The following is a 23169-nucleotide window of genomic DNA, read 5'->3' as shown; positions in this document are numbered from 1 at the left end:
GGTCCCTTCCAACCCAAACCTATTCTATGTTTCTATGACTCCTGCACAGCCATGGAGATGTGGGGTGCTTGGTTCTGGATCACGCAGAGCTGCTTCAGGAGCACCCCTGGTTGACAAGCTAGGTGCAGACCTTGGTGGCCCTGCAGTCCAGGAACATCCTACGACCACTTCACCCAGAGCCACATCTCACCAAAGACAACCACAGACCAAACCTCCTGGCATCTGGCCTGAACAGAAAAGATAAAATTTAGGGTCTGTATGGAGCTTTCCTTCTTGTCAAGGGTACTTTGGTTTTGGTTTTAGTTTGAAGGGGTCTCTCCTCACTTTCCATGGGACAGTAGACAGTGCAGCAGCTTATCTCAGCCCAGCCCAGGATCCTCTGGACTGGTGCACAAGGGGAAGTCACCGTAGCTGCTTGGATCCAGCGAGGTTGCTGTCTCCCTTCCAAGTTCCCTGAAGATGTCTGTGTGTCATGTCGTCAAATGCTTGAATGAAAATATTCCACAGACAGTGTGATCCCATGGGTTGGACACCAAGACTTTCTGGACCACCGGTGGCAAGTTATTTTCCACAGAGCTGGATGGCTGCTTCCTGAAAGCCATGTCAGGTCTTGAGGCTGGGTCCACCTCCAGCCCCGCTGCCCAAGACTTCATGCTCTTCAGCCTGGCTCCAAGGTCCCTTCACCGCCACCGACCCAGGCTCTTCTAGGTTACACAGGTGACTCTTCACATCTTAGAGTCTCTTTGTTCTCCAAGATGCTGAAAAATAGCGTCCCACCCAAGAAAGGGTCAAATTCTGCATCTGTGTGAGCTGAGGGCTAGAGGGAAGGACTGTGCACCAAGAACCAAGATCTACTTCCATTCCTGCAAATCCCACGTCTTTCCTGAATCCATGTTGGAGGGGAACAAACATTCCCCTTCCTCCACAGTTCATGTTCCAGACGCAGAGCAGCAGGGACAACCTAAAGCCACCTCTTTGCTTCTTCTGCTTGTTTTCTGTGGCACAAGGCAGAAGGGATGGGTGACATGCAGGGATATTTGCTTCTTGTGAGGCTGTTCCCCATAACCATTGCTTTCTTCCCTTGAGAGGAATCCCAAGAGGAAGATGAGGAAAGCAAAGAGTTTCTCCCCTGCCCCTTGTTGGACCAAGGACACTTCAGATGAGAGCCATATTTCCCTCAGCATCTGCTTTCCTACAAACAACTGTCATTTTCTGGGCTACGTGCCAGGCAAACACTTTAAAGGATATCACAAACATGGCATTAGGCTCTTGGCCAGGGAACCTCAGCAGATATCTCCCTCCTGGGGCCAAACTCCAGCCTATGTACAACCTGTTGTGCCCACAAAGCAACTCGCAAAAGGCTGTCAGATCTCAGAAATGCCACTGGAGGAGGTGGCAGTCTGTGTCATGGTGGGGACAGGGGGAACGTGCAAGTCCCCAGTTCATTAGAATCATGGAATCATAGAGTGTCTTGGGTTGGAAGGGACCTTAAAGATCATCTAATTCCAACCCCCCTTTGGAAAACCCATCTTTGAATCCCAATGGCTGCCAGGGCTCTACAGAGCCAGACAAGCTTTCCAGCTTAGAATCATGGAATGGTTTGGGTTGGAAGGGACCTTAAAGGTCCGTGAGTTCCTGCTCCCAGCTTGGTCAAGCTCTCTGTGGGAGCAAGCTCTCTGGTGAGGATGGGGACTAGCTTTGGTATTCAGCTAGAGCATCGCTACAATATCTATCTTCCATCTTTCTGCCCCCATAACTCCCTTGGTTCCCAGCTTCAGGCTGCAATCTCTCAAGCCATGACTCAGGAGGAACAGGCAGGTTTGGGGACGAGGTTGCAAACAGACATGATCCTCATCTCCTCCCTCTGCAGGTCTGGACTCTTGCAAGGTAGCCCAACTGCACATGCTCAATTGTTATAAAATGGCTTAAGTGCTTACACAGAGACCTTTCAAGGCAGACATCAACATGGGCTGCAAGAGGAGGTCTAAAGGCATCATGCATGTCTTTGCAATCACATCAGTTCAGTTATCTCCTTCTCACCAAAGTTATCTTGAGTAAAGTGATTCAAGGTCACCATGTGCAAATTCTGCCCTGCAAAAAAAAAAAAAAAAAGAGTTAAATTGCAAATGAATAGAAGGAGAAATGAATAATTATATTATTGCAAGATAAAGCCTCACTTGGATGATAAGTGCATGGATTTGGACCAGAACAACTCCTTCATTTTGCAGAACGTACTTTCAACTTTGCACGGTGTGATAAAAAGAGAATTGGGCATTGCACAGTGTTGCAGCAGACCTGATGACCTGGCTCCCAGGTGCAGCAAAATTGCAACGTCCACATTGTTCCCCAAGCAGCATTTATGTGTCCTGTGAACTCTCGAGCTTCATTTCATGCTGGATGTTCTTTTTCTAAAGATTTATAAAGACTGTGGCTGTGACACTTGAAAGGAGTGGCGCCAGGTACGAGCAGTTCGTTCTGACCTGGAGGATGCATTGCAGGGTATAGAATCATAGTATCATAGAATCATAGAATGATTAGGGTTGGAAAGGACCTTAAAGATCATTGAGTTCCAACTCTGCTGGCAGATTTGTTGCTCTGCAGAGAGCTGCAGTGTTTCTCCATGGACTGTATTAGTGCCTAGCCAGGTGCCTGCCACAGTGTCTCTACCTATATGAGGACATAAGATCCCATTTCAGCTTTAAGGAGGTTTAGAATCCTGTTAAATTATTGTTGTTTTTTTTTTCTTTTTACATGCAAAGCTCTAGGATCAGGCTGACTTACCACAAAAAAAAAAAAAAACCCAAAACAAAAAAACCAACCCAAAACCTACAAATCAGACCTCCTTGTTTACCCTTATTTATCCTTTCTACTTTTTCCTTTCTAGTTATTTGCTGTAAAAGCAAACAGGAGGTACAAAGAGGTCTTCAATGAGAGCATCGTATACTTCTTCTCTGATAGACCTTAGCTGAGATGAGCTGGAGAGGGCAGGTGCCAGGTGACTCCCAAAGATGTAAATCCTGGTCTCAGAGGACGAGGGTGTGGATGCATCTATCTAACAGCTGAAGCTGAACAGGGCATCTCCATCCTCATGTCCTTCCAGCTTTGGATGCTGGATCTGTGATGAAGACCCAGAGAAGAACAAAATTCATAGTCCACCACACATGATGCAGGCCATGAGCTGCAGAAGGCAAAGGGCTTGGATGAATGGGGTGGTTTTTTAGCCCAGTCTCCCCCTTCCCAGACAACACCAAAGCTTCCAGAGGGACAGGTAGAGAGGACACAGCTCTTCCCAGGCACTGTTTAGGGTATCTGATTTAGCAAGTGGCAGTTTGGGGGCCATCAGCACTTCCCAGTCTCTGTGCAGACAGGGTTGGGCTTGGGTGGGATCCGATGTACTAAGCGATGCTTGTTTGCACACAGACTTTTCTTCTCTTGTTCTTGTGCCAAAACACAGGGTATGAGGGAGGTGGGAGGTAGAGGGCAAGCTGAGCACTGACTGGAAGCAGCTCAGAAAAGTCTTTAATGACTTGGGAAAGTCCCAAGTCATTAACATCTTGGGGAAGGAAATAGAACATTCTTCTAAAAACCTGTGATGACACCGAGTTAAAGGAATGAAAATCCTCTAGAGGCCAGGATTAGAGCTGAGAGTGAATCCAAGAAGTGGAGGAGAAGGTCCAAAATCAATAAGAAAAAAAACTCAATAAAGAGTAAAATCTTATATACGGGAAGATAAAAAATTAAGAATCCAAGACACAATTAAAATGAGGAATCGATAGCTCAGGACAAAGCTATTGGGGACTGTACAGACTGGGCATCATGCCTCACTTCGCTGCCATTGCAAAATGCCAGGTGTCATCATGGGGTATTAACAAGAGTTTTGGGGTAAAAGACAGGCATTATTGTTGCAGAGATTGGAGTGACTCCAGAGAAAAGCCAGACAGCAAAGGGATAGAGATCTCATCCACGAGCACCCTCTGGATGCAGTGAGGTCCATCAGCCTGGTGGGAAGAGGGGGACAGAGTGGCCTTTGGAGAAAGATGTGGATGCTGCAAGGATGGTGCTTGGTTGCTCTCCCGGTTCCTGGGGCAGATAGGAAAGAAACCACCACTTTGCATCAAAGATGCCTTCACACTGATAAAATAATTCAGCAGCAAGCCCAGTGAAGGCTTGGGCTCCATCCCATGTCCAAAGAGTCTGAGTGCCATCAGGTGAATCATTCTTTTTCCAACACCCACCTAACCCAACTGCCAACTCACTGTCTGGCTTGTCTCTTAGCACAGTGCTGCATAGCTGCCTTCATCGCCCTCTTCTTCACGCGTTTTTGGCTGGTCAGTGCCCTCTACGCTGCATGGTGGTTCATAGACAGGGAAAAACCCAGCAAGGGCGGGAGGCGGATCCACGCCATCCGGAACAGCATCGTCTGGAGGTACATGAGGGACTATTTCCCCATCACGGTAAGTGCCACCGATCCCATCGGCTCTCATGAGATTCAGGGGCCAACTTTGGTGTTTGGAGGAGGGTCTGGGGCCAGCAGTTGGGGTATGGAGTGCTTGGAGGTCAGGGTTGAAGGCTTGAGGCAGGATTGTCTTCCCAGCTCTCAGATTAGTGTAAAACCCAGAAAAACGTAGACCACCATTTTCACAACTGCATCCTTTATTCATCTGCCTTTTACCCACCCATTTAACCTCGCTGCATTCCATCAGTGAGGGCAGTCTCCCCTTGCCTGTTTCCCATGTGTATATTGTGACACTCCTGCTCTTCAGGTTCCTCAGAATTTACCCAGTGGACACAGGGCCAAGTTTTGACCAAAATCCAAGAAATGCTGTCTCCCTGCAAGATCAGCATCCCCTTCTGCTGGGGAAGAGGCTGGATGGGTAAAGCTGGGTGTGCACTGGGCAGTCTCACAGAGTTGTTATTCCACTGAGAAGGACTTCTGTGACATTTCCAGATTTATTTTAATGCATGTGGCAGGCCTTTGGCCTTAATCAGAGAATGGTTTGGGTTGGAAGGGACCTTGAAGATCATCTTGATCCACCACCCCGTGCCCTGGGCAGGGACACCTCCCACTAGCCCAGGTTGCCCAAAGCCTCATCCAGCCTGGCCTTGAACCCCTCCAGGGATGGGGCATCCACAGCTTCTCTGGGCACCCTGGGCCACTGCCTCACCCCCCGCACAGGAAAACATTTCTTCCTCACATCTCATCTCCATCTCCCCTCTTGCAGCTTCAACCCCTTCCCCCTCGGCCTGTCCCTGCACCCCCTGATCCAGAGCCCCCCCAGCTCTCCTGTAGCCCCCTTTCAGCACTGGAAGGTGCTGGAAGGTCTCCCCGGAGCCTTCTCTTCTCCAGGGTAAACAACCCCAACTCTCTCAGCCTGTCCTCATCTGTCTTTATCTAGTATCCCCTTATCATGGCATGAATGCGTGGACCAGCACAAAGTCCTGCCTCAGAGCTATCACAAGTCGGTACAAACCTGAAGAGTTCACGGGCCACACAGGGGACTGAGTTTCTAGGGTATACCAAGCTATGGGAATTTGTAAGATAATCCACTTAATGAAACATTGCCTGTCAAAGGAACTCAGATGGGTTGTGGACAGTTGTGCCTCGTGGTTAGAGACAGCCTAGAGCTAGGAGCTGGCTGCTGCAATCAGGGTAAAATGCAGTGGGGAGCCCAAACGGCCAAAGGGCTCATCAGCTCAAAGGAAAAACAAGAACCCAGGTTGAGTCCATCCTGTGTAGAGTAGGGCCTGGGATAAGGACGAGTGGGAGCTGGAGCAAAGCGAAGACCAGAGATGATGTGCCCAACATCACCCATCAGGTTTGCTGCTCAATCAGAAGGAAGAGCCAGCTGTTTCGAATCCCAGCCCTACACCTTGACAGTAGGACATGAAGCTTCTTCTTCAGCTTGTCAGGGAGAAAAAACCCATGTATCCCCATAAAACACACCCAAAATGTTCAAGGTCCTGGAGTACAGCCTGCAAGATTGGTGTGGAAGGAGATTAACTTAGGGCAGAAGTCAGGGTTGGGCAAAAAAAATGAGAAGATAGGGTCTATCTGTATCTTTCCTACCATTTCTGAGTGGTTCTCAGTGTTATAACAACTCAGATGGGCGCTTCTGCTTCTAAAAATGAGGTGCCTAAAATGTATCTTCTGATGTCACACCACCTCCAAAAGCAAATGTTGCACTAGGGAAATCGGAGCTTTTTGATTCCCCCTGATTTCCCCTCCTCTCATTTCAATTTTCATCTCATCCCCAATATGCCTCTTGGGCTGGTGAAGGTGAAGGAGTAAAGGGCAGCGTTGTCTGGGACCTTGTCCAGTTAGTGGCATAGAATCATAGAATCACAGAAGGGTTTGGGTTGGAAGGGACCTTAAAGATCATCCAGTTCCAACCCCTGCCATGGGCAGGGACACCTCCCACTAGCCCAGGTTGCCCAAAGCCTCATCCAGCCTGGCCTTGAACCCCTCCAGGGATGGGGCATCCACAGCTTCTCTGGGCAACCTGGGCCACTGCCTCACCACCCTCGAGGCATGCAGCACTGTGCAAGTTGGGATTGTCTGTTGTAGGACCTGGGTGCAACTGGTAGAGATAGATGTGCTGGGTTGAACTGGAGCATCACCCTCTCTTTCTACTCCTGTGGACAACTCAAGTAAGCCCATGTCTCAGCTGGGTGAGCTGCCTCTCCAAGTTGCCTCTCTACAAGACCATCCATCAAGGTCTACCTTGCATGCGTCCTACTGCCGTTGAGTTTCTTTGCTCAAAGGCAGAAAGTGATGCTGAGAACCTGCAGTGAGTTATTTTATGAGCCTTATTTGTGATTTAAGGGCTTTTGGATGAGCTTCAGAGCAAGGTCCCCGAAAGGTATGTCATAGTCCTCTGGGGAGGGATGGGAACACATCCCAGGAAAGCTTGTGGTGAGTTTTACCATAAGGCATAGGCAATATTTCATGCTGTTTAATAGGAAATACCAAGTGAAGGCCCAATAAATTATTCTCAAGGTTGCCTTAGAAAATGCTAGAGTCGCCATGAGCTATTTATGTCGATTTAATGCTTCTATACAATATATATTCTGTAAATTATTTTTGTCCATAAATCACCACTTGGGCAGTGCCGGACCAACCTCTCTGCTAAAACACAGCTGCCAGCTCAGCTGAGTGACACCTCTTCTCCTGTCCCTTTGTAAGCCATGCTAACTCCCTCCTGAATGTCACACTGCATTGTCCCTCTGTCCTTCCCTCCCCGGTTGCCCCTGCCAGGCAGGGAGGACCTGGCCAGAGGACCAGTAAGACCAGTAGAGGGAGCCTGGCTACTGGGTTTGGCTCCAGCTCACTGGGTGAAGGCAGGGAGGGTTCGATGGAGCCTTTCTCCTTGCTGGTCTGGGAGAAGTCAGAGGGGGCTCTGCAAAAGGACAGGGGATTATAAAAATTAGACAAAAAGGGTATTACAGCAAAGCAATCACATAATATTATTTCCTTAAAGCATTTTCTCAGTCTTCCACAGTTTTCTCAAGGACTTTCTAAGCCAGAATTTAGGATTTAACAGTCCTTGCTGAATGTGTCTGCGATGTTTTGTCGCTATAAGAGCATGGAAATACTCTTGGCATCCCCAGCATCCCACAGCAAGGAGCTCCCTGGGCGAACCACACAGTGTGAAGACCTCCCTACTCCCTGCTCGTTTCACTGGAAACTCCCTGGTTAGCTCATGCAAATCCTGTCCCACCTACCCATGTCACTCCAGGTTTTATACTCTATTGTATCCCTTGTTTCACAGATATTTTCCCCACCTAAAACCCCAAAATGTGTTTGCTTCCTTGGATGGAAAACATTTCATTTCATACCGCCGAGCACAAGCTGATTTTTTTCCTAGCAGAGTGGAAATTAAGAATCACAAATCCTGTACGCTGCTCTCCCAAGGAGCTGAGCTGAACTTTTGGGCTGAGTACATGCAGCTGGATGCTCCCATGGACCTTGCCCAAAGCCCCAGCCCGAGCAGAGGCACAAGGGGAGTGGGATTTGGGGAGACAGGGTGGGCACCCAGCACCCCGGAGCTGTATTTGTGTGTAGATTGTGTTCAGCCCTGGAGGATTAGTCATTCTGGGAAGATTAAATGTGGCTCCTAATCCTCCCAGATCCCAGCAGCAAACTTACCATGGCCAAGCACGGAGTGTGGAGGCAGGACGAGCTGCCTGCTCTTTTATTTTAGGAAGTTACTTTAATTACTGCCTTTAGAGGATCTCTGGGCATGTTTGCTGTCGTGGAAGCAAAGAAGGGTTGGGGTGAGCATCTGTTTTCCAGGGATCTCAGCAGCGTCAATTTGCACTTTGCTGCAGCGAGCGCCTGGCACATGGAGCGTGCAGGCTCCGAGCTGTATCACCGCAGTGCGTGCAAGGAGCACCCTCTGCCGATACCACCCTTGCACAATTATTATTTTTTTTTTTCCCTTGGAGCTGATGTATTTTATTTGGGGGTTTGGGAGTTACAGGCTCAGGCAATGATCTGAATGAGTTTGGGTGATTTTAAAAAGGGGACGAGAAAAAAGCACTGAGAATCCAAGAGTGCATTGCCCAGGAATTTTTTTCTGGTTCATCCCCCTGTATTTTAACCCTTTTCTTGTCCTTCTTTTTATACACCCTCCTGATAAGCCTGCAATACATGGCTGAGCTCAGCTGGGACTTAAAAATGGGAAAAATATACCAAAATGACAGGACAAGGGGTAATGGTTATAAGCTGAAAGAGGGCAGATTTAGATGACATATTAGGAAGAAATTTTTCTACTGTGAGGGTGGTGAGGCAGTGGCCCAGGGTGCCCAGAGAAGCTGTGGATGCCCCATCCCTGGAGGGGTTCAAGGCCAGGCTGGATGAGGCTTTGGGCAACCTGGGCTAGTGGGAGGTGTCCCTGCCCATGGCAGGGGGTTGGAACTTGAAGATCTTTAAGGTCCCTTCCAACCCAAACCCTTCTGTGATTCTATGATTCTATGATTTTCAGTAAGAAGTCAATAATCTGTCTACCAGGTCTCTGCCCAAACCCTTATCTCCATTTGCACAGTCCCTTCCCCATCATTTAGTGATGTGGCATCTTTATTATGAAGGATACACCAGCGTTACAAATTTCTCCATCACATGGCCAAGCGAATGCACACCTTCGCTGGTTCTTCTCCCCAGCCCCATACCCTCCTGCCAGTGTAAGTCTGCTGTCACCAACCTCCCTCATACAGCCAAAGTGCTTTGGTAACCTCGGCTGAGGAGCACCATGGATGTGCAGAAGGTGAGGACGGGGATGAAATGGGGAAAGCACAGGCTTGACAAGATCCATCTCTACCACAGTCCTCAAAGAGAAATCACTGTCTCTCTTGCTGACTATAAATGGGGACTGGATGCTTGGCTTAGACAAGACATTTCACTTTTAGATCACACAACTTGGGTTATGAGTTAAATCTAGCAGCAGGAAGCTGAAATTAAGGTCTTAGAGGGATAAATCTTGTCTTCAGGTGCTGTCACCATTCAGAGCAACCCCATCAGGCACCATTTCACCTGCTTTATTCAGGGTAGCCTGAAAAGTGCCTGCAGTGTGGAGAAGGTCCATGTGGTCTTCACTGAACTGTTTTCCCCTTGTGAAGAGCCACGGGACATTTCTAACTAGCCTTGGGGTTATCTAAGTACCAGTTGGACCTTATTATCTATAGCAACTGGCAGAGTCCCAGCCTCTGTCCTTGTGCTTGGGGACTTGCTGGCGTTGTTTTTTATTTTTTTTTTTCTGTTAGCATAACTCAAATGAGTTACTGGAGAATTAGTTGACCCCTAGGAGCTGTGATTTGGGATGGCTCCATCTCATAGCTTGTTCATTCTCATAATTACATAAACCACGACGGGGGTTATTAGAGTGTGTTGCAGTTCTGGGGAAGTACAAGGCGTTGCAGAGAGGGGACAGCCCAAGTTCGCATGAACCAAGGCCTGCCAGGAATGTTTTCTTTCTTTTCAGAGAAGAAACTGGTGACTTTGTGTTGTGGCCCGTGACGTTAAATGTAATTTCTGATTTCTAGCGGACTTGGCTGTTTACTTCGCTTCCTTCTGTCGGCTGCAGGAGAGAAGAGGGATTGTTAGGGCAAAAGCAAGACATGGCCAAATGGCCCAAAGCCACCTCTCTCCTTTTCTGAGAAACTTCTCTGTCCCATTTCTTGTCCCTCTCTTCTGTGCCCATGGATGACCTTAAGTAAGAGAGAGGCCACTGCTGAGGTCAGGTCCACTGGAGGACTGTGTCCCACCATTTGCACTGGCAAGGAACATGCTAAGCCACTGGATAAGGGAGTCATAGAATCATAGAATCACAGAATGGTTTGGGTTGGAAGGGACCTTAAAGCTCATCTAGTTCCAACCCCTGCCATGGGCAGGGACACCTCCCACTAGCCCAGGTTGCTCAAAGCCTCATCCAGCCTGGCCTTGAACCCCTCCAGGGATGGGGCATCCATCCATGAGATGAAGTCCCATCCTAACTCAATTTAAACCCACATGGCTGGTCAGACTCCCCAGTACTTGCTCCAAACCACTCTGAGGTGGCATTGTGGCAACTGAAGAAAATCCCAGTATCCAAAGCCCTCTTTCTCCAGCTGTCCCTCTCAGACTCTCACTATTGCTGGGATCTAAACCCCATCTCCCTCAGCAGCTGCTGGCAATACTCAGCTATTTGACCTTCCTTTGGTCTCCCATTGAGACACCCCTGAGTGGGCTACCTGCTTCTCTTCCCCTTGGCACAATTTTTCCTTCTTTGGATCTGGCTGGGTTTCTGGATTTCTCTGCTGGGTTTTATCCCATGGAGAATCTGTCTGTTTCATCCTGCAAGAGATGCTCTTTGGAGGTACCTGGGTGCAGAGCAAGGGACCTGAGGATTTGCTTAGGACAGAGTTGAAAGGAAGTTTATCCTACATAAGAGCAGATTAATGAACATAACATCCTAGGAAATGGAGTCTGGTGTCACAGAAGGATGGAAATACAATAGCAATTCAGTTTGGGAGACTGCAGACAATGCTGATTGGGGGCCTAGGTATCGCTTCATCTCCAGGGCATGCTGGAGCACCCAGCCCTCCAACTCTTTGGACTCAGGGAGATTTTTACTTTCCTCAAGCGTTAGTGCACCAGCCTTACACGGGGAATCACGCATCCTCCCTCTTCCCGTGGTTTGGGGCAGGACAGTCTAGTCCACAGGGAACAACCAGGAAACCTGAGACACATCTCAAGGGGTGAGTTAACGCAGCCTTGCTAAGCCAGTGCTGAACTCCTGGGCTGATGTAGCCACTCAGAAGCTGTAAGTCCAATTAGCTTAATTCCACATCAAAATGAATTTTAAAAAAACCAAACCAAAACAAATACCAAATGAAGGCCACTTCCAGCTAAGACCATCTGCTCGGGTTGTTAATACGGTTTAACTAATCCAGTTTAAAATTAATTTGGATTAATTTGCTTGAGATCCCGGCCAGTACATGGACTCTCAGCAGAGCTCCTGAGCGACTGAGTTTGCATTTCCTAACACAGCTAATGGTGCATGGACCAGGTCTCACCACATCTCTGCAGGAACTGGGGGAACTGGGACAGAGTTTCACCCATGTCTTGGACCCACATTTGAGCAGACAGAGTAAAGGGAGGTTTCTGCTATGAGCACTGAACAGCTATAGCTATCAAAATATTTCTCCATGAAGGAGAAGCATAAAGTAGGTTTCATCCTTCAAAACAGAAATTTAAGTTCATTTGTTGAGAAGATCAAGATCATCCGAGATCTGGGATCTGGAAGGACTCGTAACACCTTTGACAAAGGGTCATTACTGCTGTCAACAGCCAAGAAACAAGCCAGCATCTCAACCACGCCAAGGAGAAGCTTGGGGAAGCCAGCAAACCCATGGCTGAGTTTGGAGAGCACAACCTTGAGCTGATAACAGCTCTTTGTCTTTGCACCATAGGTCACACACATTAATTTGGCATCCCTCAGACACCTCTGAGATGAGAGACTGCTCTTGTTTTACCAAGAAAACTTCGTGTCCAGCACTTTTCTCACTTAAATGTTTACACACAGACCGGCTTCGCTGGACCCTTAAGTCCTTTGACAATTATTAAAGGTTCAATTCACCCAGAAAGACCAGAGCAGCAGATGCCAGACGGTGGGTGTGGAAGCGACAACTCAGCCAAGGCAGGAGGAGGGACAGTCCCACCCCTCTGCACCTCAGCCCCAGCCCTGTTAGCACTTTGGAGCTGGGCTGTGCGGTGCCAGGTATTAACTGTCCCGGCAGGTTGGGAACAGAGATTGACCTCTGGCTGGAGGAGAGGGAAGACGTCAGTAAACAGTGGAAACAATCCAGATGGGAGGAGCAAGGTTCTGTGTTAAAGAATTTCCAGAAGAAGGGTGGTTTATAGTCCAAGGGCCTGACCTATGGCGTAAGAGACTTTGCCCAACTCTCTGCTGCAGATTTCTTTCTCAGTCTTGTACAAGCTCTTTAGTTTCTCAGTAAGTTCTGGCCAAATCATCCAAATGTGAGCAGACACTGTGATAAAACAGGGACCTTCTCTCTTTGCTTATGCCCTGGAAGGAGCCCAGTCTACAAAGCTGAAAGAGGCAAATCATAGAATCACAGAAGGGTTTGGGTTGGAAGGGACCTTTTAAAGCTCATCGAGTTCCAACCCCCTGCCATGGGCAGGGACACCTCCCACTAGCCCAGGTTGCCCAAAGCCTCATCCAGCCTGGCCTTGAACCCCTCCAGGGATGGGGCATCCACAGCTTCTCTGGGCACCCTGGGCCACTGCCTCACCCCCTGCACAGGAAAACATTTCTTCCTCACATCTCATCTCCATCTCCCCTCTTGCAGCTTCAACCCCTTCCCCCTCATCCTATCCCTCCAACCCCTGATCAAGAGCCCCTCCGCATCTCTCCTTTCAGCACTGGAAGGTGCTCGAAGGTCTCCCTGGAACTGTCACTCCCTCCCCTTTCATTGGGGTGAGCATCAAGGCAGCAGCTGGATGTCTCCTAGGGAGGGTGTTGAAGGATGTGCAGTGTCTTTGCACGGGTGAACTCTCCCGTTGAAGCGGTTTGCACGGCTCAGCCTGAATTCGGCTCTTCATTAGCAAGGAGGATGGTGTGACCTTGGGGTGCAGCCAGGCGTTGAGCCTGCTGTCATCCCCCTGCTCCTTGCCACCCTGCACACACGCAGATGGAGATTTAGTGGTTTCCAGCACACACGAGCATCTCGCCTCCCTGCTTATAAATCACGCAGAGATGAAAGGCTGTTTGGAAGCTGAAGATGAATGCAGAAAACATTGATGAAAGCTGAGATTACTCAAAAATGAGCAAATGGTGTCAGGGGCCTCAGGTACTTAGTCATTCAGCCATCTGCCCCTCTTCCTGCCTAGGCACCTCTGCACTGGGCAACAGTGGGACTCTTGTTTGTCCGTTCCCCTCATTAGGAGCAGGCGCTTGAATGGGCACATGTGTACAGTCAACAGTGCCTTAGGACAGATGGGAAATTAGCCACGATGTAAGAAAGTAAAATGCACCCTCGTGATTAACCTGCGGTTCTGGTTGCTTCTAGAAAAACACATGCACTATTAGCTGCTCCCTGAGTGTGGATGGGACCGGGGTACTCAGAGGGGCGACATGTTAAAATGCACAAGGCTTTGGTTCTTCTTGAGTGCAAGTGCCTTCGAGATGTTTGGAAATTCATGGTGGCTCTGTAATCATAGAATCATAGAATCACAGAAGGGTTTGGGTTGGAAGGGACCTTAAAGATCATCGAGTTCCAACCCCCCTGCCATAGGCAGGGACACCTCCCACTAGACCAGGTGGCTAACCTTGGAAAAGTTAATCTTTCCTCAGTGCTGGGAGCATCCTGGACACCCACAGAAAGGGTGCAGAACCATCAGTGTTCAGTTTTGACTGCTTCTGACTGGGTTTTGCACGTGCTGGCTGATGTTGGCATGGAAGGGTCTTGTTGGTGGCATAGCTGAAGGGTGGGTTTGTCACTCCATCCCCTCTCCTCTGGACAGTCCATAGCAAGTGTAACCCACAGAGTCCAAACCCTGATTGTCCCTTAAATTGTCTACTCTTCTGCTGTGTTGTCTGTTCTCCCACATAGCATCTCCCAGGCTCCAAACCCACTTTCAGATTGTCTGAGTATTTCAGATATCTGCTTAGCCAACCCTCAAGGATTGCATGCAATCCATGCTGTCCATCTCTAAAGGCTGGACAGGGGCATTACCCATTCCCTCCTTCCAGTAAACTTTGGGCAGACATCCATTGCTTTTTGATGGACCCATGGGTCACCTGGACACCTAACACAGGCACACGGCTGGGTTCTTGCAGACTTTTTCCAATGGAAAAAAAAACCCAAAACATCGCTTTGTTCTCTGTGAGATGTCTGGGAGCTGGATCTCACCCTACTGTGTAGGAAAGCATCCTTGAATCACCTGACACGTACTTCAGGACAGGACAAACCTTGGGTCTACCGTGTTGTTGAGCAGGGATGTGTCCCTGCACCAGGGAGCACCTTTAGATGGATCATCACCAGAGTGATTCTGCACTCCCTTTGCTCTTCTGGTTGTGGGGTGGAGGTGGGGGGATGGTGGAAATAATCACCCTTTTCTCACTTTTTAGCATTTTTTCCTCCCATATTAGAATATGTATTGGAAAATATTTTAAACAAACTAGGTTCCCAACAGCATCTAGGCCAGCTCAAGGCAACATGAGGAACTGTGCCATTGGAAATGTCATTTTGGGGCCAATGGGTGGGAGGAGATGGAAATATAGGCAATGAAATACATCTCAGTGAAAAATGATTGAATTGTTCCTGTTGACCTTTTCCAACAGAAGGCATGGTGGGTGCTAGGGACCGCCCTCCAGGAATCCCCTATCTGCTCTCCATCCTCCCAAGGTGACAGCACTAACTCATGGCCCTTTTTTGGCTCCATCCCTGTGTCCAGCTGGTGAAGACAGCGGAGCTGGACCCTAGGCAGAACTACCTGATGGGATTTCATCCTCATGGGGTCTTGGCAGCAGGAGCCTTTCTCAATTTCTGCACAGAGGCATCGGGCTTTTCCACACTCTTCCCGGGCATCACCCCACACCTGATGATGCTCTCCTTGTGGTTTCGCTTCCCATTCTTCAGGGACTACCTGATGAGTGGAGGTAAGCAGGGTGGCAGCACTGGCAAGTGGTGGGATGGGTGGGTGCTTTTTTGGGGAGAAGAGAGTCACGACAACAAGGGAAGAGAAATCAAGGTTCTGTTTGTCCCCATCTGTGGCTGATGGGATCCCATCCATGGACACAGCTACTGGAGACAGCAGACAAAAGCTCTCTGAAGTTAAAAATTGCCCTCCGAGCTGTTATCTCTGTTGTTCAACCTCATAGATCATCACTGAGCTCAGGGCATTGCTGTGCAACAGCAAAATGCAGAGCAAACCATGAGCTGAAAGAAAAAACCATGAAAAAACCATGCTGAAGCCATCAGGGCAGGGTGGTCCTGTATTTCCCTCTTTCCATGCAAACATTCTGACCTGAAATTGTGGTTGCCACCAAAAGACCTAGAAAATCTATTTTTCCAAAGCTGCATCCAGGGAGAGAGGATACAAATAGCAGCTTATGCTATTGCGAAACCACATGGCAGGAGAGGAAGAAGCAATGAAAAGGAATAGGTAAAAATTAAATGGAAAGAGGGGAAAGAGAGTTTGGAGAGATTTTTGGAGACCGGCAGGAGATGACCTCCATCTTTCACCGGTGGGCTTGGGGAATGACTACTTCCTCAGCCAAATGGGCTCATGTCGTAGGCAGGATTCAACAGACAAAACACAGGCATCCAGCTCCATCTGAGATACCCCAGAGCATTCATCACCCTGTTTTCCATCTAAACCTTGCCTCCTGCTGCTGAAAAAATATTTAAACAGAGAGCGAGGAATCATAACAGTGAGATATGAGAGAGTTACGACCCAGGCGAAAGATGGTTTAATTGCTGTAATGTGGGAGTTCGGTGCATAGCTAATTTTCAGGTCGATTGATTCCATTTGACCAAGAGGTTTTAATTTGCAAATTATTTCAGCCCTGAACATTTTTTTTTTTTAATTAAAACAATGTTGCGTTGTCATTTCTGTGTTGAAGGTTTCTAACTTTTGTAAGTCAATAACAAGAAGGGATCCAATTCTGCACTAAATGCCACTTTAAATTAGCAGCATCCACTGAAATTCGTGTCTGTTTTGACCTAAAGCAAATGTTTCACTGCCACTGGAATGATTCAGGGTTGGACATGGTTTCATCTGACAACAAACTGAAACAGATTTTCCCTGTGGCTTAAGTGCAGCTAGATCACAGTTTACTTTTTTCCTGATTTTTTTCCCATTTTTCACTCCTGGGCCAGACAGCAAAGGGATAATTGTATATACACAGAGTGGATCTATGCATGAATCCAGCACCTTCCAGGCGAGCTGGGCTGAGATTGCCAAAGTGTAGGAAAACTCTGAAAACAAAGTGTCTAGCCCCCATCCAGAGCTTGATAATGGGGAAAAATGGTACAGAGCAAACCACAGTGGTGTGGGTTTTACAGACGCTCATTTTTCCTTCCTCTCTGCCCTCCAGGGCTTGTCCCTTCTGACAAGGAGAGTGCATCCTACGTGCTGCAGAGGCCGGAGGGTGGGAACATGCTGGCCATCATTGTTGGTGGGGCACAGGAGGCACTGGATGCCCGGCCAGGATCCTGCACCTTGATGCTGAAGAATAGGAAGGGATTTGTCCGCCTGGCCATCGAGCATGGGTGATGCAGGGGATGGGGTCAAAGAGGGGCTTGGGGAGGGATGCTCTGGTCTGTGGCTGGTTAATGGGGTGTTCCTGCTGGTTTTGGAGAGGGGAGGAAGGTGTTTTGGGGTGGGCTTTGCTAATCTTCATGCTCCTACATTGGGTTTGACTCCCTGCAGCACCCCGCTGGTCCCCATCTTTTCTTTTGGGGAGAATGACCTCTACGAGCAGGTGAGAAACCCCAAGGGCTCCTGGCTGCGAAAGCTCCAGCACCGGCTCCAGCAGATCATGGGCATCTCCCTTCCCCTCTTCCATGCACGAGGCATCTTCCAGTATAGCTTCGGGCTGGTACCCTACCGACGGCCCATCTGCACCGTGGGTAAGTCCTTCCTTGGCATAGAATCAATCATAGAACCACTGAATGGTTAGGGTTGGAAGGGACCTTAAAGATCATCTAATTCCAACCCCCTGCCATGGCATGATGCCGGCCACACTCAGTCTGGCAAAAGGGGGGACTGGGGACAGTTGCTGGGTCATCCTCCTGCCAGGATGGAGCATCATGCCAGAGAGCACGAGCTGTCGTGGGCTAGAAACATGCTGGCATCAGAGCGTCCCCAGCTCATCACGTGTCATGCTGTTTTGGGACTCCAGCTTGGTCATATGGCAGAGGCCAGGTCATCTCTTCTAGAGAAGAGGAGGGTGAGAGGAGACCTTATCACTCTCTACAACTACCTAAAAGGAAGTTGTAGTGAGGTGGGTGCTGGGCTCTTCTCTAAAGTAACAAGTGATGGGACAAGAGGAAACGGCCTCAAGTTGTGCCAGGGAAGGTTTAGGCTGGATATTAGAAAAAATTTCTTCACTGCAAGAGTGATGAGGCATTGGAACAGGCTGCCCAGGGAAGAGGTGGAGTCACCATCCCTGGAGGGGGTCAAGAAATGTGTGGATGTGGTGCTTGGGAACATGGATTAGTGGGTTGGGTGGTGTTGGGTTGACGGTTGGACTTGATGATCCTTGAGGTCTTTTCCAACCATAATGATTCTGTGATTCTATGGTCTCTGAGACCTAAGAAAGCCCCAGAGCAAACACAGACACTCCATCACCCTGTGGGATGCAGCCAACCCCAACCCCAGCACAGGGTGCGAACCACTGCAATAACGTTGGGTTAAATTCCCAAACACAAATAGGTCAACACCTACATGGTTTACAGGTTTGCTCAGTGTCCCCTGCAGACAGCCACAACACCCAACCAATTTGCACATAAACAAGTCAGGCTGCTTTAACCTGAGACCATTCCCATGGGAAACCAAATTTCAAGAAGGTCTTTGGTTTTGAGGAAGTTTTGCCTGGTTTCAACAACTCCATACTTGGCCCACCAGTGTGACTGATGCTCTGTGAATTGGTCTAATTAAAGTGGCTGCTTGGAAAGGTCAGAGCTCACCCCGCTGATGAGGTTTGACAGCCAGCAATTACTTCTAATTGTTTTACAACCTGTTTGGATTGTCTCAATGGTTTTATGAGCTGTGCAGTATCACAAGAGCTCTTCATTAGTCTGATGAGGAGCAGTATTACAGGATGATGAAACCCTCTGTCACTTGACAAACACAATTTGAGTAAGAGACTAGAGCATGAGAGGATCTCATGGACTTCCCTGTCCCCTGCAGGCACCTGGTCCTGCTGCTGGTGGCTCTGAGAGGTGTGAAGGGGTTTTTTTTCTAGTGCTGGGAATCAAATTTAGATTTGCCCTTGAAAAAAGCACGATTTTCTAAAGATAAGTGGGTACTTGGTTCCTAATAAAAATCAGAGAGATTTTGGCATTAAACAGCTTTGCAGATGGGGAAACTGAGGCAAGGAGAGATGTGACCTAGGAGGCCAGGATCTGAATCTCCATCTCCCTACCTCCTTGGCTGTGCTACCTTCCAAATCCCAGGACATGACTGGTCATGCCAATCTGTCTACTGCATCCTCGAAGAGGTGGACCCAAGCTCTGTGCTGAGATGTGCAAAGCGTTTAGAGGGACAAGACACTGGCTCCTCTTAATGCTTGTGTTTTTCTTCCAGTTGGGAAGCCAATTCCAGTGCAGAGGAAGCACAGACCCTCTGAGAAAGAGGTTGATCAAGTCCATCAGAAATACATAAACGAGTTGTGCAAGCTCTTTGAGGAACACAAAGCTAAATATAACATTCCGGAAGACAGACACCTGGAATTTATATAGAGCTCCTCAAGCAAGGTGAAGCCATGGAGGTCACGCTCCAAGTTTTCCCCTGTCTCTGGAACTTATTTCACAACCTCTCCTTACTCACGGTCAACATATGGTCCATACAGTGTAAGGACAAGGACTTGATTTTCCCAGCATTTGAGTTTAGGAACAGAGTTTTCATTTTCAGTCCCTGTAGGACACACAAAAGATATAAAGAAGGAAAAAAAAACCCTATCTGTGGTCAGCACTGTTGAAACTCCCCAGCAGACAACTCACACTTCCAGCCTGGCTTGGAGGCCAGTTTTTCAGGATATATCCAGGCAGAGATGAATTATTGCAAGTTTCCTTTGCATTGTTTTCATTCAGAAATGGGATGATGAACCATAGTTTCTTCTGAATGAATATGTTTTTTAATATGTAATTTGTCTGGATCAACAAAGGATCGTTGATTGCTCGGTGTTCTTTGTGTCTTTAATTGCTCTGGGCTCTTTTCTCGCCACCTGAAACACAGTTTATCAGAAAATTCATACTCCCAGCACAGTGCTAGGCACCCTCGACAGCAACATGATGCCTAATACCACTGAGGCAAAAGAAATAAAAACTTTATAAAGGGAAAGGGCTCATCCAGAGGGTTCGCCCTGCCTGGGCTCTGGGAGTCCTGCTTACAATTTTATTAATTTAACCCCAGACACCCCTGCATGGGGATGCCTCGGACCAGCCACCAGCTAGATGGGAGAAGGCAGAGGTGATTTGGGAAAGGAAATATGGCTCATAAAGCTGTGTTTGGCAGGAGATCAAAGCTTTAAATAGCTGATTCTTCTTGAAATCCAGAACTTTGTTAAACTCTGCACTTAATGGGATTTCACAACGTGGAAGTTTTAGGTGGCAGGAAGCCATCTGCTCAGAGCAGCTTTACATTGCCCATATACCACCACCTTCTTCTCTCTCTATTTCTCTTTCTCATCCCCACATCCCATTCTCCACCTGCAAGGAGCCACCAAAAATCCTGCAGAGCATGTGCTCTTCATTGCACCTGGGATTTTTGTTACTGCAGCTGCAAGAATTGCATTTAACAAGGAAAACACCCAGGACTGTTTCTCAGCTGACAATCTCAGGGCCATTGCTGTGGTTTGTTTTCTTCTCCATTTCCTCCTGCCCTGATCAAATAACTCCACCGGATTCTTAACCTGAATGACCAGCTGCAAATCCCTCCTATTCCCAGAAAACAAGCAGCAGCAGGGAAGAATTCAATGGAGCTCTTATCGACATTTCTAAACACTGCAGTGTAATCCCACACTTAATCCAGTCAAATAAAGCAGGTCACCTGCTATGATTTCTTGCTTGCGTTCTATTAATAGACTTTTTTCTTTTGTCCTTAATTAAGGACAGAGGGGCCTAAGCAGGAGGAAGGTTCTAAAAATAATTCTCTTGCACCCTTTTCTTTTGGTGTCCATCACCATCCAAGCTTTAACCTAACTCCAGTTTTTTTTTTTTCTATCCTTTCCTCTGCCTTCCCTGCTATCGTCCGTGCCACCTGCAGATCCTGGGAACGTTGCCATGAGCTTCTGCAAACATCCTGATGGAGATCAATGCTGGGGGGGGAGCGATGGGGATGTCCCCAGGGATGCAGCATAGAGTGCTGTGCGGATGGGAGAGGTCTCCAAGGGTGAGGACAAGGAACCGAGTTATTGATTCAATGGGAAAAGGATTAAAGGTGCTGCCGTTGGGGTGGGAATCAGCCTGAGGGAGAGGATTTGGGGAGACGTCGCATGGGTGGTTGGGTGTGGTAATATTGAGAGGATGAAGGAAATGGGGAAGCAGCAGGATGCAAGGTCCAGTCCATGGCATGGACAAGGATGGCAAGCACTGGTACAGACAAGAAGGGCTGGGTCTATAGGAGTGACATGACTCTGCCCCAACTGGGTGGAGGAGTTGCATTAAAAGATGTGCTCCTCAAATGTCCATGGAAGCCTTGGTCCTCCCCTTTGGGGACCTGACATGGTGATGTCTCTGATGCCAGAGACACATCTACTTGGGAAGTGGGATGGTCCATCACCTTCCTGACTGGTGATGCCATACTGGAAGAAAGAAAAGGCAGAAAATGGGTGGTCAGGAAAAAAAATCCCAGGGAGGAATGGGGAGGAGGATGCTGGAGCTGCCTGAGGGCTGACGGAGCGGTGCCTGAGGGCTGACGGAGCGGTCGGCGACATGCGAGACCCAAAGGCAAAGGAAGACCATAGCACTGGAGAAGAGGGGTCAGAGGAGGACGTTGGCTATATATAATTAGCTTCCTTCAAGGCCAGTTTTATCTCAGAGACTGGAACGTGTCCTCGATCCCTCGGGGACCTATATAACCCAGAAGAGGTCAATGCCTGGGCTTGTGTTAAATATAACATTAAAAATAACAATTCATAGGCGCCCTTGCAGCTGGGAGCTATTCAGAGGGCTCAGTGCGATGAGAGGTCTCATCTTCTCAAGAGCCCAGAGCTTTCTCTGAGCAAAACGCTGTTAAGACAAGAAGCTTTTTGTGCTATTTTGGCCTCGCGCGGAGCTGTCTGGAGGATTAAAACTCCTCCGATGCAACACAAGGAAAGAGAAATCTTAAGAAAAGAAGAGTGCGTGGATCAGCTGGCCAAGCCAAACTACGTTGGAGTTTGGACTCTGCAGCTTGGGATGGGCTCAGTTGGAGGCACAAATGCTAGGACTGGGGGGACACCCAAGCTGTCACCCCAAAATAAGGAGCATTTAAACCTAAAGCAACACAGCATGTTTCCTTCCAGTGTGTCCACCCCCTGTTTTTGCCTTTGATTTGAGAAGCTGTGGATGCCCCATCCCTGGAGGGGTTCAAGGCCAGGCTGGATGAGGCTTTGGGCAACCTGGGCTAGTGGGAGGTGTCCCTGCCCATGGCAGGGGGTGGCACTGGATGGGCTTTAAGGTCCCTTCCAACCCAAACCATTCTGTGATTCTATGATAAACAAGCCCAAGGAGAAGGGATAAAGTCATTGGCTCTCTTGCAGAAATTTCAAATTTCTGCCTTTTGGGGACTTCTCTGGAAATTTCAAATTGGAAAGTAAGGTTAAAAAAAAAAATGTAGTGATTTGTTGTTCCCCTCCTGCCTGTCTCTTCATCTGACCACTTCCCTGATGATCTCTCCAGTATCTCTCTTGCGAGAGGCTCTAATCTGGATTTGCTTTACTTACCAGGTTCAGATCATGAGGCTCAGAAAAAAACCTCTGATGACTGATGAATACAAAATACAGACTGATTCCCCAAGAGCAGGAAAGCAAGGCAAAATGCTTTATTTGCCCTTTTGTAGCTCCAGTCCTTCAAAATTGTTTTATTGCCCTGGGAATGGGGTTAAAAGGTTGCTAGCTGTTACAGCAAAAAACTAGAAAAATGTGTGGCTTTCTGCTCAGGGAAAAATTTCCTGCTTTTAATTCAATGAGATCCCAAACTGAGGTATGTTAAACATCCCTCCCTCACACTGCAGAGCCTTTTTCCTTTGAAGAAAGGACCTACAATTGTAAATGCATCTGAAACCCAGCACTTTGCTTTCAAACCCACTTAAAGCATTTAAAAAACACAGGTCTCCCCAGGAATATGGACACTTTTTTGGGGTACTCTTTTAGTTCTGTCAGATTTGAACCCAGTGAGCCGCTTTCCTGCATCTCCCATCACCTGAGCTCACCTCTTGACACAGCCTTTGTGGGAGGAACCATCTGATACAGGAGCCTGGCAGACTGAACAAAGGTTATAAAAACCCACCAGTGGAGAAATAACCTGCAATGACCAACGTGCCGCACGAGGCATGGTCCGAGGGCTGGAGACCTCCCACCCAAGGACAGGCTGAGAGAGTTGGGGGTGTGCAGCCTGGAGAAGAGAAGGCTCCGGGGAGACCTTCCAGCACCTTCCAGTGCTGAAAGGGGGCTACAGGAGAGATGGGGAGGCTCTGGATCAGGGGGTGCAGGGACAGGACGAGGGGGAAGGGGTTGAAGCTGCAAGAGGGGAGATGGAGATGAGATGTGAGGAAGAAATGTTTTCCTGTGCGGGGGGTGAGGCAGTGGCCCAGGGTGCCCAGAGAAGCTGTGGATGCCCCATCCCTGGAGGGGTTCAAGGCCAGGCTGGATGAGGCTTTGGGCAACCTGGGCTAGTGGGAGGTGTCCCTGCCCATGGCAGGGGATTGGAACGAGATGAGCTTTAAGGACCTTTCCAACCCAA

The 23169-nt window shown here is 48.5% G+C and overlaps 1 protein-coding gene across 1 annotated transcript; it reads left to right on the top strand.

Moving 5' to 3' along the window:
* The first annotated feature begins 4181 nt into the window (after window positions 1-4181).
* On the top strand, window positions 4182-18966 carry MOGAT2 (monoacylglycerol O-acyltransferase 2). Its single transcript, XM_010084373.1, has 5 exons — window positions 4182-4454; window positions 14954-15158; window positions 16599-16773; window positions 16934-17133; window positions 18812-18966. The coding sequence occupies exons 1-5, from the start codon at window positions 4182-4184 to the stop codon at window positions 18964-18966; spliced, it is 1008 nt and encodes a 335-aa protein (XP_010082675.1).
* Window positions 18967-23169: the final 4203 nt, after the last annotated feature.

The sequence above is a fragment of the Pterocles gutturalis genome, unplaced genomic scaffold, assembly GCF_000699245.1.
Source record: "Pterocles gutturalis isolate BGI_N339 unplaced genomic scaffold, ASM69924v1 scaffold43045, whole genome shotgun sequence".
NCBI lineage: Eukaryota > Metazoa > Chordata > Aves > Pterocliformes > Pteroclidae > Pterocles > Pterocles gutturalis.
The sequence above is the reverse complement of the archived record's forward strand: the minus strand, read 5'-3'. Positions and strand labels throughout refer to the sequence as shown.

Excerpts from the sequence above, each read along its gene's own strand:
- MOGAT2 (XM_010084373.1), top strand. The coding sequence starts at position 4,182 with ATGTCCAAAGAGTCTGAGTGCCATCAGGTGAATCATTCTTTTTCCAAC. Across the intron at positions 16,774-16,933 it reads CGCCTGGCCATCGAGCATGG|CACCCCGCTGGTCCCCATCT; the intron begins GTGATGCAGGGG and ends GACTCCCTGCAG. Across the intron at positions 17,134-18,811 it reads ACGGCCCATCTGCACCGTGG|TTGGGAAGCCAATTCCAGTG; the intron begins GTAAGTCCTTCC and ends TTTTTCTTCCAG.